Raw genomic sequence first — 17184 nt, 5'->3', positions numbered from 1 at the left:
TCGTCACTTCCGTTTACAATACCGGAAGTGACGTTACGTTCAGTTTACTCGAACGAGAGCTGATTACTAGTGCGCAGGCGTGAGCTTGCCAACCAAGCCGGCTTACGTATTGCCATGCAGGATCGTCACTTCCGTTTATAACATCGGAAGTGACGTTACGTTATACCATAATCACATGCTGATCATCCTATTAAGCGGTCTATTTAAACTCAGGCATCCCACAGGCAGGTCATATGCATTACGGACCCGGAGAGGCAGCTTCCTATCTCTAAACTGATAACATTTATTCACTTTATCTACTAACTTTGGTAAGTTCAATAGCTATATTATGCTCCTAATCTAGACATTATTGAAGTTTAATCTGGTTGTTCCAGTCTCGATTACATTTATTTACTTGCTTTCTTACTTAATTATTGTTCCCCTTTTTTATAGGAGACAGTTTTCAATGTTCTCTGAACATAGATCCATGCTCCATAGTCCAGTGACAAAATATTTTTCTGATATCCTGATTTTTCTGATATCCTGTTTGTTCTGTAGTTCCATTTATACATGATGTATATTTGACATTTTTTGACAATAAGATCCTCTTTGTATTAATTGAGGACACGTCTTTCAATTTGTGTATAATGCATGTTAATGATATTCATGCTATATGATTTGTTTATTATTGTGTTTATTTTTACATTTATTTCTTTCTTTTTTTGTAGTGTTATAAAACTTGATGAAGGTCGTGTGACCGAAAACGTTTTTTTGATAACACAATATTGCTTGACAAATATTGATAAATAAAGAAATCAATTTATTTCAATTTGAGTGCCGAATTTTGATATATTCTCTCACTCCATAGACTTGGGTGCGAGTGAAATAGGCTCGCATTCCACTCACAGCATGCTGCGACTGTTTTCTCTGTCCGAATAGGGCTGAGAAAACAATTGGTTATGGAAGCAGACACATAGAGTAATATTGGTCCAAGTAAAATGCGATTTTATCGCATCCCACTCGCTCCGTTTTTTTTTCTCCCTGTGTATGCTATGCCTTAGGAAGAGCAGCTCATCTGCACATGGCTAAATTTGCAAATCATATATAAACATGACGACTACCCAAAACGCGGGGCGGGGGGGGGGGAGCACCAAACAGGATTCTTGCCCCGAGTGACAGAAAGCCTAGATACACCTCTGCCCTCTCCTTTGAATAAAGCCCTAGTTCTAGGCGAATTGCTGAAAAATAGCCTTAAAGTACAATGCTGTCTCCACCATACTTCAGGGTGGGTATGGTGTTCTTTTTGTGATGTGCCGTATAGGTATCAGACCAAAACACGTTTACCCACGATTTTGGCGAAACAAATCCAAGCTTGGATGTTTTTTTCTGTAAGAAATGGGTTCCTTTAAGCCACCGTACCCCAAAGACTAGACATAGGATAAATACAGGCGATCGTGGTCCCATGCAGGTCATAAGCAGTATTTGCCAGAAATTTCTGCATTTTTTCTAATGATGCTCTAGGCCTCTTGGCAGTCCCCCTGACTAATATTCTTCTTGTCTATTCATTAAATATTGAGTGAGGTCCGATTCTAGGTCATGTCTCTGTTGTGTAAATTTGAGCCACTTCCTGATGACATCTTCATAGTGTCCATGGTGCCTAATGCCTTGGAAATGTTTTTGTAACCTTCTGCCCACTAATAATTTAAAACAATAAGATCGCTTTTGCTGTGTTGTATGCTGTTAAAGATAACTAACAGAAATGGTAGGAAATCCGCCTAGTACAACAAACCCTTGTGTGGGATTAATCAGAATCCTGGTAAATGATGGCAGCAGTGCAAGGTCTACTGCTTACTATGACAACAAATGAAGAGCCAATTCTGCATACAACCACATTTCCAACTACATGAGGGGAATCACACATGCAATCACATTATTTTAGTTTTATTTTCACCATAGAATGATTTTAGTTTGTTTGTCAATGGAATTGTAGATTATGGGTGTCATTAAGGAGGGTTCCTATCCTGAAATGATTGTTCTTGGTAGGATTATTTACATAAACTTGCTAATTACCTGTTCAGAAGGAAGAGGACTTGATCTCTGAGGCCATCTACTGCGTGTAGCAATCCTACAGGTACATATCAACCTTTTAGGCTATGTGCGCACGTTGCGTTCTATTAGTCACTGCATGTGCGTCTCAGAACGCAGCCGAAAAGCTGCATTCTGAGATGCATTGTATTACAGCAGAATTCCTACTGAATTCATGCATTCTGGATTCTTCCAGAACGCACATTTTTGACAGTACGGTCCCACTCGGCTCTGCAGCATCCCCATAGACTTGCAGCAGAGCCGAGTTGGACCGCTCTGTCAAAAAGAGCACGGATGGCTGCAAGACAGAGCCGCACGATCAGAATGAACTCGGATGAATTTCATCCAACATCTATGTAATTGCGCGGCTCTGTGCGTGTGCCGCGGCTTGATTTGCGGTCACACATGAAGGACTCACCTGTGATCACAAATCCCCTGAGCGATTGCAGTGAGCCGCGTGATCAGCTCTGCTTTCACTCAGGTTGCTCACGGCCACAGCTGCAGTCCTCCACCTGAGAGCGGTGGCTGCGAGTAACCTCAGTTACAGCACAGCTGATCGCGTGACTCACTTCAGTTGCTGCATGGAGCTCACATGAGCGGCGGTGTTCTACTGCCGCTCCTGTCAGCTTCCGATGTAGCAGAGCTGAAATCGTCGTGGGACTTTGCGTGGATTACGTCAGACCTGGAGGTGTTTTTGAGGGGTTAATAAAGTGGTGAGAGAGGGTCTTTTTTGTCTTTCATTACAATTAAAGGATTTTTTGGATGTGTGTGTTTATTTTCTTTAACTTACAGATTAATCCTGGAAGGTATCTCGGGGAGACACCTGCCATGAGTAACCTAGGACTTAGTGGCAGCTATGGGCTGCTGCCATTAACCCCTTATTACCTTGATTGACACCGCACCAGGGCAATTCAGGATGAGCCGGGTAGAGTCCCGGGACTGTCGCATCTAATGGATGCGAGAATTCCGGGTGGCTGCTGGCTGATATTGTTATGTTGGGGGACTTGCCATAACGTGGAGCTCCCCATCCAGAGAATACCAGCCTTCAGCCATGTGGCTTTACCCTGGCTGGTATCCAAATTGGGGGGGGACCCCACATCGTTTTTTTTTTAATTATTTTTTTTTTTTACTGCTCGATATAGACATGCCCATCGGCAGCTGTGATTGGTTGTGTTGTGGGCGGGGGCAGCTGCCGCTTCTCTCTCTCGGGAGGCCTGCTCGGATCCGGGTTACTGCTATGGCTCGAGTGGTGACCGGTCTCGAGTGGTGAGCGGTCCGGGCTCTCACGGCCGCCTGTCCTCACAACCGTCGTTAAGGGGATATTTACAGGGGAGTTGTAAACAGACAACACACAGACAGACACACTGTGACGCCACCCGTGGGTTGCGGTGAGGGATGGTGGCACTGCCGCTGCCTGGTGATGGGGCGCCCGGGGCTGATGGAGCAGGGAAGCAAGATGTTATCCCCTCCACGGATAGGGGGGGTGTAGTCCCAGGGCCCGAGGATTGAACACAGGACTTATGGCTGATGGAGGTGGCGCACCGGGCTGGACTGGGGGACAATGGTGTACTGACTCACAGTTCAATAATTTCACACAAGTCCAGTAGTAAACCAAGTTGCCAGTGGCCGGCTGCCTTAGGAGGGTGCATTCGGGTCCCGCACCCAGGTTAATGAACAGGTATCCCTTGCTCCTGCACTTTGTGTTTTGTCTTTCCTTCTGGACGACTTTGCATGGAACAGAGAAGTCCACTCCCGGTTCTGTTTGTGTTGGGAGCTGTGGCCCGCGAAAACTGACCCTTGGGATCTCAGTGGGTTCTGACGGATACCCTATCCCCTGCGTTGGGCTTTCGTTTCGCTCTATCTGGGCAGGTAATGGGACAAAGTCTGGAACTTTGTCCCGGGCTGGTTAATTGGAGAGGGGCTTGCAACCTTCCTCGCCCTAGGGTCCAGGCACCCCAACTGTGCACGGCCTCCGGACCGGATTCCCGCTGTCGGCACCGGCGGGCTACAACCCTTCCCTGGTCCACTTTAGGTCTCCCGCGACCGGATCCCCGTCGCCTGTGGCCCTGTTGACTGTCTGCCACCTAGCCGGGTAGTCCAAGGGCTACTACCCCGGACTGCACTGCACACTTCACTCCTCTCACTTGAACTGTCAAAACTCAACTCCCACTTCACTTGACTTGAACTCCACTCTCTGGTTCCCGTCCCTGACATCTTAGGACTAGAGTTGATTGGATGGCCAATAATCCGGTACCGGCGGATAACTGCCAGATTTAAAAAAGAGTCTGATCCGCTCCGGAATCCGGTGCCCATATAAGTCAATGGGGACTGGAATCCGGAGGTTAAAAATGTTTGTGGAGGGGCTAGGGGGTTAGGAGCGAGCGCGGCATACTCACCGAGGCGCTGTCATGGCGGCACACTCCTTCCGGGTCATGCTGTTACCTTCCGGAGCCGACAATTCAATATTCATTGTTTTCCCCGCCCACCGGCGCGTGTTGGTTGCAGCTAGACTCGCCCCCAACCTGAGTGGCAGCGTGTCAGCTGACTGCAACCAATCACAGGTGGCAGGACGGCCGGTGGGCGGGCAAGCAGTGTATCCGTCGCTAGTGTGACTCCGGCTTTTTTTTTTTTTTTTTTTATATTTAAATAAATAATTAAAAAACCTGACGTGCGGTCCCCTCTAATTTTCATCCCCAGCCATGATAATGCCGGCAGCCGCCTGGTATTGCCACATGTATTACATGCGGCAATACCGGTACATTACCGGCTCTTCCCGGAGGCGTGATGCGGTGCCAGTCTGGGTAATAGGTTTGTGATCGCACGGGCGTCTGTGAGATACCCGCATCACAAACCTGTAAATGAATGTAAATAAACACACAGAGAAAAAATCCTTTATTTAGAATAAAGTACAAACACGCCTTCGTTCATCACTTTATTAACCAACACCCTGCAGCTCTGGCGTAATCCACACGTCCCACGGAGACACATCCGGCTCTGGTACATGTCACACAGCTAGCAGCCGTAAAGCACGGCTGCCAGCTCTGAGTGTAGACGCTGACTGAGCAGAGACTGTGACAGGCTGGGCTGTGACATTCTCTCCTCTGCAGCTCCAGCCCCTCCCCTCCTCAGTGCCGCCCCCCCTTCCCCCGCAGCAGAGGTCAGAGGTCCGCTCTCACTGACCTAGCAGGGGCACTCACATGACACTCGGCTCTGCAGTACTGCCAGCGTGAGCCATGTGTCATGCGATGGGATCGCACCAGTGTAAAATCGCACCGGTGCACGCGGAGATAGAGGGAGCACTTTCTCCCCATCTCCTCCGCTGTCTATCTTCTCCGCTCCTGTGATGCGATTGCAAGATCGCATCACAGTCGCATGACCCTCGGCTGACACCCGCAGCAGAGAGTCATTTACATAGTGCTTCCGATGCAGTCGCATCGGAAGTGGTACGCAAGTGTACAAGAGCCCTCAGAAATGTGCGGGTGATGCAATGTCAGACTCGTGCGTGCTGCGATGTCAGACTTGTGGGAGTCTCTCGCAAGTGTGACTGCTGCCTAAGATAAACCGCATGCTTTTTTTTTTTTTAAATGAAAATAAATAATTAAAAAAAAAAACGACGTGCGGTCCCCCCCAATTTTCATCCCCAGCCATGATAACGCCGGCTGGGGGCTGGTATATTCTCAGCCCGCAGCCGCCCGGTATAGCCGCATCTATTAGATGTGACCATTCCGGGGCGATATCGGTCATCTTGATTGCCCTGGTGCGGTGGCAATCAAGGTAATAGCAGGGGTTAATAACAGTGCACGGCTGCTATTAAACCCTAGGTTTGTGACTGCGTGGGCGTCTGTGAGATACCCGCATCACAAACCTGTAAATTACAGTATTTAAGACAAGACACAGAGAAATCAATTATTTGGAATAAAGTACAAACGCAGCCTCCTTCTTCACCACTTTATTACCTCAACACCCTGCAGCTCCGACGTAATCCACACGAGATCCAGCGAAGACACATGTAGCTCTGCTACATGTCTGAGCGAGCAGCCATAGAGCACGGCTGCCCACTCTGACTGCAGCTTATTACTGAGCCACGCTAAGCGATGACTGCACGGCAGAGCTGTCACAGACAGGGGGCACGTCAGCCAGGAACCAATCACAGCTGAGAGGACGGCCGGTGGGAGGGGAAAACACGGAAAGCTGTGTGATTGCCTGCACAGCAGAGGAAGTGAAAGCGCGACCCTGAAGCAGTATGCTGCCATGACACCGAGTCTCGGTAAGTATGAAACGCTCATTTATTTATTGTTTTTTTCATTTTTATTAATATTGCTGATTCCGGATCGTGCGCCCGGGTCTGGCCTGGAGATAGCGCTAAAACTGTGCGGATCCGGACATTTACAGTCCGGGCCCGTTCAGTACTATTCAGGACCCCTAGGTGGGCGTTCTCAGCCGCCTGATCCCGCCCATTGGTGTGTCCTTATTATCATGAGGGTATGGCTAGGGTTTAATGGCTGTGTGTTATGCCTAAGTGTGTGTTTCTGGTGGTAACAAGGAGGGTGTACAACTTTTGTGACTACCTGGTTTTGCCAGGGCATCACAGTTGCAGTGAGACAGCTGTCACTCAGCGTGGGGGCGTGTCTGACTGCAACTGTACCGCCCCACACTCGGCTGCAGCCGAGCCGCTCGGATCCGGGCTTGTTGGTGGGTGGCTCGAGCGTCTCCGGACCCGGGGTCACTTCGCTCTGAAAGGGTGCTGGCGCTATTAGGGGGGTGGTAGGTAGGTGTATGACCAGAGCTGTGTTTAAGTTCGTGACGCCACCCACGGTTTGTGGTGAAGGAGGACACCACCGCTGCGGTTACTGGGCACCCGGGGGAGATGGTGATGCAGCAAGATGCTAACCCCTCCATGGGCAGGGATGGTGGCCCCGGGACCCGTTGGGTGTTAGTAGCTGGGCGGTGCAGGGCAGTGCGTGGCCGGATGGCACTGTTGTACTCACTGTTATTGACACACACAAGTCTCTGGTAACCAAAGTTGATGGTGGTCGGTGCCTGCAGCCGGCTGCGTCTGGTCCCCCACCAGGTTCGGTGGTCTTGGCATTTCTCCTGCACCGTGTAGTGTATTTGGGTTGCCTGCCCTTCAGCGACGGGAGTCCGCTCCCTGGCTGTATGTATGTCGGGAGAGCCCTTTTGCCCACAGACGCTGGCCTGTGGGATATCTCTGCCTGTGCGGTGGCTTTCCCCCTCGGTGGGCTATTGTCTTCAGTTGGGACTTGGGTGGGAAAGGACCTAAAGTCCAGACCGCAATCAGTCAATTAACTCAGTCCAGTGGGTTCTGAACCTCGTTTCAGGGTCTGAGTACCCCTCTGTGTGCTCGGTTTCCGAGTCGGTTCCCCGGGTCGGTACCGGCGGGCCACTACTCTGTCCCGGTCCACCATGGTTCCACCAAGCCGTCTTCCCGGCTCCTAAAGGCTAGGCCATCATCTGCCTCCTAGCCAAAGGTGAGCGGGGTCCGACCTTGGCACCTGTCAGACTGTCACAGGCCTGTCCTACAGGCCTGACCTTCTCCACTGCTCAACACTAAAACTCAACTCTCTACAACTCTCTGTGTTTCCTGCCTCAGGCCCCCTGTTGTGTTTATTAAGCTCTGGGGGAGGTGACTAGGTTTTTATGGTTGGCTGGTGTTACCTTATTAGGGGATAGGTGTTATGCGGGGGTCTACCTGTGACTACCTGGCTAGTCCAGGGCATCACACAACCAGTCATAGGTGCCGGTGGGTGGGGGAAGCAGGGAATACGAGATGGATTAATGATCGGCCGGCATTTTCAAAAGAGGAGAAGCCGCCACAGTGTGAACGCCGTGCAGCGCAGCGCCGGTGATCGGGGATCGGTGAGTGAGTGAGGGGGTGGGAGGGAGAGTGAGAGAGAGAGAGACCGACCGACCGACAGACCGACCGACAGAGAGAGAGACACCGAAAGACCTGTGTTTGTTATGTGAAAAAAACCATGCGGATCGCAACAAAAATGCATTGCAAACGCACTGCTTAACATTTTGGCAGCGTTTTTCTAAAACTCATTGATTTCAATGGTTGTGGAACGCTGCCAAAACGGACAAAAGAATTGACATGCTGCTTTTCTAAACGCAGAGATTTTGTCAAATTTTTGACAATCAAAACGCTGCGTTTCAAAAAGCATCGTGCACACGGATTTTGCATGATTCTCATAGACTTTGCTGGGGAAGCAGAACGCATGTATTTTGTCAATGTGACACTGCTGCTCAAAACGCTGCAGAAACACAAAAAAAAAACAACGCAACGTGCACACATGGCCTTACTGCGCCTTATCACATGACTAAATATTAGAAGCCAAACCAGAAACTCCATTTTCAGACACATTTCAGGGTGTTGCCCCTACTGAGTGCAAAGCAGGAGATTTGATTTTTGGCAGGTGTGAAGGCCTCTGACTGGTGCTGTAAGGGGAAACATCTATCCCTGCGGAGTGCACCAAAAACCTGACATTTTACCTTTTCTACCCTTTGTGCATATCTGATCCATACGTGCAGTCAGGTATCATGCATCAAGTAGAGGCCTCCAAGGACTGGGCTCTAGCCTGATCCATCATGTGCTTCGTGCTGAACGTTACTGATATTTCTATTACAGCTCCACAACAATGGACTTTTCCAAGCTGCCGAGGCTCAGTGACCTGGAGCAGGAGAGCATGATGGGATTTGTCCATGGCGTCTCTGGACCAGGTAATAGGATAGCACTCCGCTATTAATTCTACAGATGTGATCAGCACTGTTCCCATTGGGGCTTACAATCTAACTTCCCTATATGTCTCTGGGGTGTAGGAGGAAACCGGAGGAAACGCACGCAACCACAAGGAAAACATACAAACTCCTTGCAGATCCTCCTTGGGGAGGATTTGAACCCAGGGCCCCAGCGCCGCAACACTGGAGAGCTAACCACTGAGCCATCATCTTGTACTATATATAGTACAGTGCTAACCACTCAGCTACTGTCTTGTCCTATATATAGTGCAGTGTTAACCACTGGGCCACTGTCTAGTCCTATATATAGTACAGTGTTAACCACTAAGCCACCGTGTTGTCCTTTATATAGTACAGTGCTAACCACCGAACCACTGTGTTGTCCTATATATAGTACAGTGCTAACCACTGAACCACCGTGTTGTCCTATATATAGTACAGTGCTAACCACTCAGCTACCGTCTTGTCCTATATATAGTGCAGTGTTAACCACTGGGCCACTGTCTAGTCCTATATATAGTGCAGTGTTAACCACTAAGCCACCGTGTTGTCCTATATATAGTACGTGCTAACCACTGAACCACCGTGTTGTCCTATATATTGTACAGTGCTAACCACTGAACCACCGTGTTGTCCTATATATAGTACAGTGCTAACCACTGAGCCACCATGTTGTCCTATATGTAGTATATTGCTAACCACTAAGCCACTGTGTTGTCCTATATATAGTTCAGTGCTAACCACTGAGCCACCATGTTCTCCTATATAGTAGAGTGCTAACCACTGAAGCACCATGTTGTCCTATATGTACAGTCATATGAAAAAGTTTGGGCACCCCTATTAATGTTAACCTTTTTTCTTTATAACAATTTGGGTTTTTGCAGCAGCTATTTCAGTTTCATATCTCTAATAACTGATGAACTGAGTAATATTTCTGAATTGAAATGAGGTTTATTGTACTAACAGAAAATGTGCAATCCGCATTTAAACAAAAAGTATGGGCACTTCAACATAAAAGTGACATTAATATTTTGTAGATCCTCCTTTTGCAAAAATAACAGCCTCTAGTCGCTTCCTGTAGCTTTTAATGAGTTCCTGGATGAAGGTATTTTTGACCATTCCTGTTTACAAAACAATTCCAGTTCAGTTAAGTTTGATGGTGGCCGAGCATGGACAGCATGCTTCAAATCATCCCACAGATGTTCAATGATATTCAGGTCTGGGGACTGGGATGGCCATTCCAGAACATTGTAATTGTTCCTCTGCATGAATGTCTGAGTAGATTTGGAGCGGTGTTTTGGATCATTGTCTTGCTGAAATATCCATCCCCTGCGTAACTTCAACTTCGTCACTGATTCCTGCACATTATTGTCAAGAATCTGCTGATACTGAGTTGAATCCATGCGACCCTCAACTTTAACAAGATTCCCGGTTCCGGCATTGGCCACACAGCCCCAAAGCATGATGGAACCTCCACCAAATTTTACTGTGGGTAGCAAGTGCTTTTCTTGGAATGCTGTGTTTTTTTGCCTCCATGCATAACGCCTTTTTGTATGACCAAACAACTCAATCTTTGTTTCATCAGTCCACAGGACCTTCTTCCAAAATGTAACAGGTTTGTCCAAATCTGCTTTTGCATACCTCAGGTGACTCTGTTTGTGGCGTGCTTGCAGAAACGGCTTCTTTCGCATCACTCTCCCATACAGCTTCTCCTTGTGCAAAGTGCGCTGTATTGTTGACCGATGCACATTGACACCATCTGCAGCAAGATGATGCTGCAGGTCTTTGGAGGTAGTCTGTGGATTGTCCTTGACTGTTCTCACCATTCTTCTTCTCTGCTTTTCTGATATTTTTTTTGGCCTGCCACTTCTGGGCTTAACAAGAACTGTACCTGTGTTCTTCCATTTCCTTACCATGTTCCTCACAGTAGAAACTGACAGTTTAAATCTCTGAGACAACTTTTTGTATCCTTTCCCTGAACAACTATGTTGAATAATCTTTGTTTCCCGATCATTTGAGAATTGTTTTGAGGAGCCCATGATGCCACTCTGGAGATTTAAATAGGAGAACAACTTGCAAGTGGCCACCTTAAATACATTTTCTCATGATTAGATACACTTGCCTATGAAGTTCAAAGCTCAATGAGGTTACAAAACCAATTTAGTGCTTTAGTAAGGCTGGCTTCACATCAGCGTTTTTCTGCCGGTCGGCAGAAAAACGCAAACTGCACGTTGCCGGATCCGTTGTCTGCTCAATGCAATGTCAATGGACTAGCGGCAACATGCGTTTGCATCCGTTTTCATGCGGCAGTGTCTGGATCCGGTGAGTTGCAGTTTTTTACCATGTTTCAAAAATGCAACATGTAGCGTTTTTTGCCTCCGCCCAAGAACTGCAGCTCACCGGATCCTGTACATTGCAGCAGTAGCTGCAATGTGTTTCAATGGGGGACGGATCTAGATCTCACATTTGCGGTTGTATGCGGCTGGAATGATCCTTTTTGCCGTTGAAAACATGGTCTGAAGCACATCGTTTTCTTTCAAATACTTCAAATTCTTTATTCAAACATAAAATCTATAATATACATTTATATATTTATTAATAAATATATAACTTTAAAAAAAGAAATGTTAATGTGTGTATATATATATATATATATATATATATATATATATATAATTATCATAGTATCATAGTTTTTAAGGTTGAAGAGAGACTCTAAGGCGGGCTTTGCACGCTGCGATATCGGTAACAATGTGTTACCGATGCTGCAGCGATAGTCCCCGCCCCCGTCGCACGTGCAATATCTAGTGAAAGCTGCCGTAGCGATTATCATCGCTACGGCAGTTTCACACGCTCATACCTGCCGTGCGACGTCCCTCTGGCCGGCGACCCGCCTTCTTCCTAAGGGGGCGGGTCGTGCGGCGTCACAGCGACGTCACACGGCAGGCGGCCAATTGAAGCGGAGGGGCGGAGATGAGCAGGATGTAAACATCCCGCCCACCTCCGTCCTTCTCATTGCAGCCGGCGGCAGGTAAGGTGATGATCCTCGCTCCTGCGGCTTCACACACAGCGATGTGTGCTGCCGCAGGAGCGAGGAACAACATCACACCTGTCGCTGCACCGGCATTATGGAAATGTCGGAGGCTGCAGCGATGATACGATAACGACGCTTTTGCGCTCGTTCATCGTATCATCTAGGTTTTACACACTACGACATCGCAAGTGACGCCGGATGTGCGTCACTTTCGATTTGACCCCACCGACATCGCACCTGCGATGTCGTAGTGTGTAAAGCCGCCCTTAGTCCATCTAGTTCAACCTGTAGCCTAACATGTTGATCCAGAGGAATGCAAAAAAACCCCAATGTGGCAAACAAGTTCCAATGGGGAAAAAATTTCCTTCCTGACTCCACATCCGGCAATCAGACTAGTTCCCTGGATCAATACCCTGTCATAAAATCGAATATACATAACTGGTAATATTAAATTTTTCAAGAAAGGCGTCCAGGCTCTGCTTAAATGTTAGTAGTGAATCACTCATTACAACATCATGCGGCAGAGAGTTCCACAGTCTTACTGCTCGTACAGTAAAGAATCCTCGTCTGTGATTATGATTAAACCTTCTTTCAAAATAATGCAGCCACTGGTATGGTATATATAATTAGAAGGACCAGAAATTACAGCAATAATACCTAAAATGTAACCTTTATTAATAATTCCTCTAAAAATAGGGAAGGGTTCACCTTGCCTATACATAAAAACCAGAATGTTGCGAGAACCTCTACAGAACCTGGGGAACTGGCAAATCCTATAACCACACAAATACACCTACAGTATGATTGGTGCTGGCAAATATAAGCAGTTTTAACCGAAAAAAGTCAAAATAGCTGTTCAAATGGATCCCATTGAAAGAAATGGCGCCATTTCACTATAATGACTACACACCCACAGGTATGTGACTAAGATGCTATACATTCGGTTTAAACAATAGAACAAACCAGGGATTCAAAAAAGCCAAGTTGTTGACCTGGTTGTATCTAATAGGGAACAATCTCACCCAATTGTTGGTGTCTTGTCTCCCATCAGTGGTCAGTAAGTCCTCATATTCGGCGTATCCACAACAGACCCTCATCAAACAGGTCCTGGACACCTTATGAACGGACTAGCTGTCCTCTCCCAGAATCTCCTTCTCCCGACGCGTTTCCTGCACACCATTCATCAGGGGAGTCAAATGAGGAGATAACCTCTACTGGGTAAATCTAGAAAAATCGTGAGAGAATGGGAAAAATAAAAGGGAATATTCTTCTGATATAAATATAGTAACCCCCAATAAACCTCACCCTATTCAAGAAGAAAAAGGAATAGAAATCGGCGACTTACCAAGCGGTGACAGCAACAATTCATATAAGCTGTACACCGCTGTTCAGTCAAAGTACTCTTAAATAGTCGCCGTTACCCTGCCGGCGTCTGACGTCACATCCATGCCTGCACACACCACTTCCGCCCAGTGTGGTGGAGCGCATCAGTGGAACGCACAGCGTCCCACAGGAAATGAGGTCAGTTCACATCCGGCGCGCTCCCATCATCGCACTTGCGATGTGGGAGTAGGACGCAGAAGCGTCCGGCAGCCCGCCCCCTCAACCAGGTAGGACAGCCCATCGCGGTATACTTCACCGCGCATGCGCACAGTCCGTTATACGGACACTACAGAAGGTGGAGGAAAACAAAATTCTTATATAGTAACTTAATGTTCATAAGATGGACGAAACTGCCAATACCATATAATATGAACAGGTCTCAAGTTTGCAATTCAAATAGAAGGGACATGAACCAGAATACAGATTAAAAGTAAAATCTCAGAAGTTAATAAAAACAGAAATACCGAAGGACATTACAGATACAGAACACAATTGAGACCCCTAAAAAGCAGGTCAGCTAGAAGAGAGGCACTGGAGGGCAAATATCAATGGTTCAGGACCACAAAGAAATTTTGAGGTCTAGAAATACCAAAACATAAGAGACATACAGGAAACATATAAAGATAGAAAGAAACTGACTAGTACCACCACCATCTAAGCTAGACTGGTACAGCTGACCCTGCCTAGCTGCGGGGGTTGGCACCCTAAAAACACGGTGATTGGCGCCCCCACTCGTCCGGTGGCTTTCCCTCCTAACTATCACTATAGCCTTCACCTAAAGAAAGGGTGCAAAGGAGATACACTCATTAAGGCCATGAGGATGAATTGTTTTTAGTCGAAAGATCCACCTGTACTCTCTCTGGAGGATTTTCTTGTCCCAATCACCTCCCCGTCTAAGTGGTGGAATCACATCAATACCTTGGAAGGTTATTTGGTTTATATCCCCCTCATGGAAGATGTTCAGATGTTTTGCCAGTGGGGTATCATTCCCAATCCTGACATCTCTCAGATGCTCTCCTATCCTCCTCCTAAATTCTCTCTTAGTCTTGCCAATGTATTCAAGTCCACATGAACATGTGACCTTATATATGACACCTCTGGTGCGACAATTGACAAAACAGCGAATATCAAATTCTTTCCCTGTGTTGGTGCTCCAAAATTTCTTTCCTACCCTCAAACTACTGCAAGCCACACATCCACTACAGCGAAAGCAGCCCTTAGGACTGCTTTTAAGCCAATCACAGCCCGTGACCCTATTGTCAACAAAGTGACTGTGGGTCAACCTATCCTGTAGTGACCTGGCTCGTCTGAAGGTGATCTGTGGTTTCTCCGAAACGAATTTACCAATATCAAGGTCAATTTTTAAAATGGGCCAATGCCTTTCCAGTACCTCTCTTACAGCTTTTGAGCCATTATTAAATGTTGTGATGAACCGAACTAGATCATCACCATCGTCCTGTTTAGGTGCCGGATATAAATGGGCCGGTCTGCTGATCCCACTTATCTCCTCACGTGCCTTTTTTATGACTTTATTAGGGTACCCTCTTTCACGAAACCTTTTCTCCAGGTCATCAAACTGTATTGCGCACTTCTCATTATTGGAGCAATTCCGTTTTACTCTAGAAAATTGCCCCTTTGGGATGCCTTTCTTTTGGGACAAAGGATGACTACTCTCCCACCTTAGTAGCGAGTTGGTTGCTGTCTCCTTACGGTGGGTGCTAGTGGCAATACATCCTTCAGAAGTTTTTTCTATAAGGACATCCAAAAACGGCAGCTTGAATCTACTCACTTCAGATGTAAAAAACAAGCCGATGTCATTAATGTTCAATTGTTCCACAAAAAGAGACAGCTCTCTTTCTGAGCCTTTCCACAGAATAAAGATATCATCTATAAATCTGCTCCATAGCAGGATTTTGTCTGTGGGAAAGATGGAATCATCCCCAAAGACCACAGTCTCCTCCCACCAGCCCAGGAGCAAATTTGCATACGAGGGCGCACAAGGGCTGCCCATCGCAGTGCCCCTGAGCTGGTGGTAGAGCTGATTTCCAAATGCAAAGACATTCCGTGTGAGGCAAAATTTCAAAGCTTCCAACAGGAAGGCATTATGTTCATTGAACTGTCTCCCTCGGCCATTTAAGAAGTTCGCTACAGCTTGCATGCCAACATCGTGTCTTATTGATGAGTATAAAGATTCTACATCAATACTGGCTAAGATGACATCTTCCTCCAGTACGACACCCTCAAGTTTCTTCAAGAGGTCAGTAGTATCCCTTAGGTGCGAGTTGAGAGAGACAACAAAAGGTTTGAGGAGTTCATCTAAATAGATTCCCAAATTCTGGGTAAGACTACCTACACCGGAAACTATCGGCCTCCCTTTTAATGGGTCCACCCCCTTATGTATCTTCGGGAGACAATAAAAGGTTGGAATCACCGGGAATTTGGGAAGAAGGAAGTCAAATTCCTTTTTATCAATCAAACCTTTATCTCTTGCCCTCAGCAAAATCCCTCTCAACTGGTCCGTATGGACCTTTATGGGGTTATTGGCAAGTCTGTCATACGCCCCAGCATCATTCAAAATACACAGGCACATATCCCTATATTTATCGATGTCCATCAAGACAACATTGCCACCCTTATCTGATTTTTTTATAAATCAGCTCAGGAGAACGTTCAAGGGACAACAAACTCACCATTTCAGCCTTAGAGAGGTTGAAGTCACCGGAACGTCTCGGCCGTAGATTCTCAATATCACGGGTGACCAGATTACAAAAGATGTCAATGGAGCTCACATCACCCATCGGTGGTGGCATTTTGTTACTCTTCTGTTTAAGGCCTGTAAATGGCCCCAGGCCCCTAACGTTGGGATCAATTTCACCAATACTGTAGAGTAATCTGACGTCCTCCAAAATGTCCTCCGATATACCCAATTCAGCACTCTGTTTTTTGTTCTCTCTAATGTGATGTTTTTTCCACTTATGTTTCCGGATAAACAAATTCAAATCTTTTACCCCTTCAAAATTGTCAAAATCAGATGTAGGAACAAACCCTAGACCTTTATTAAGGACTGCTCTTTCCGCATCTGTCAATAAATGCTTTGACAGATTGATTTTCTGGGCTGACCCGGTGGTGGGGGGGGATTGTTCTGTCGTTGCTTGTTTCTGAGCGGGTAGTGTGTTTGCGCTAAAAAACGATAACCACCACGTCCCTTTCCTTTGTTCTTACCCCTACCACGGGAAGCTGTATTTCTACCCTCCAGATCCGATGTTTCCGTATCTGTAGAGGTACTCTCAGGCTCACTCTGTCTGACGGGTCTACTGGAGAAAAAATTGTATGCCTTATTATCTCTAAATTCCTGCAAATCCCTGACATAGAACCTATGCTTTTTTTCTTTCAGATGATATTGAAATTTTTCAATGGTGTTCTGGAGGGTTACTTCCTTATTAACAAATTCACTATCACCTGAAAATTTCTTTGTTATATCTATCTGTTCCTTTAAAGCTAGTTCTAGGTTCGCCAGATTTTTATGTTCCTCTTCCAGCAGATACGTCATCAGTCTGAGCGAGCAATCAGTCACCTCTTTTTCCCACTTCAAGGCTAAATCAGGACTTTTATACCTAAAGCCAGGTGTGAGGGAAATCCTGAGGTATCTAGGGACAATTTTGGCCTTCAAATAATTTTCCAGTGATTGCACCTCCCACCATGAGGTGGTGCGTTCTTTGTAAATTCTGGTTAAATCATTAAAGGCCCCATTCAGAGTCGGGGTATATTTTTTTTGAACGAAATTCCTCTCTGAGAACACTTCCTTTGCCTCTGAAATCCAGTTATTCGTATCTATGCCTGCTGCCAAAAAACCTGCCATATCACAATAATCAAAATAATGCAGCCACTGGTATGGTATATATAATTAGAAGGACCAGAAATTACAGCAATAATACCTAAAATGTAAC

At 46.5% G+C, this 17184-nt stretch overlaps 1 protein-coding gene across 2 annotated transcripts in view; it reads left to right on the top strand.

Moving 5' to 3' along the window:
• The window catches only part of LOC142258350 (V-type proton ATPase catalytic subunit A), a 463932-nt gene that overhangs the window by 34643 nt on the left and 412105 nt on the right, over positions 1–17184 (top strand). The window contains exon 2 of one of the 2 annotated variants that reach the window (XM_075330923.1): positions 8711–8802. The exons of the other annotated variant lie outside the window; for it this stretch is intronic. Within the exon in view, the coding sequence (XP_075187038.1) occupies positions 8721–8802 (82 nt within the window). The 5' untranslated portion in view covers positions 8711–8720. The remainder of the gene's footprint in view (positions 1–8710; positions 8803–17184) is intronic. 2 annotated transcript variants of the gene reach the window in all.

This window comes from Anomaloglossus baeobatrachus, chromosome 12 (assembly GCF_048569485.1).
Source record: "Anomaloglossus baeobatrachus isolate aAnoBae1 chromosome 12, aAnoBae1.hap1, whole genome shotgun sequence".
Classification (NCBI taxonomy): domain Eukaryota; kingdom Metazoa; phylum Chordata; class Amphibia; order Anura; family Aromobatidae; genus Anomaloglossus; species Anomaloglossus baeobatrachus.
The sequence above is the reverse complement of the archived record's forward strand: the minus strand, read 5'-3'. Positions and strand labels throughout refer to the sequence as shown.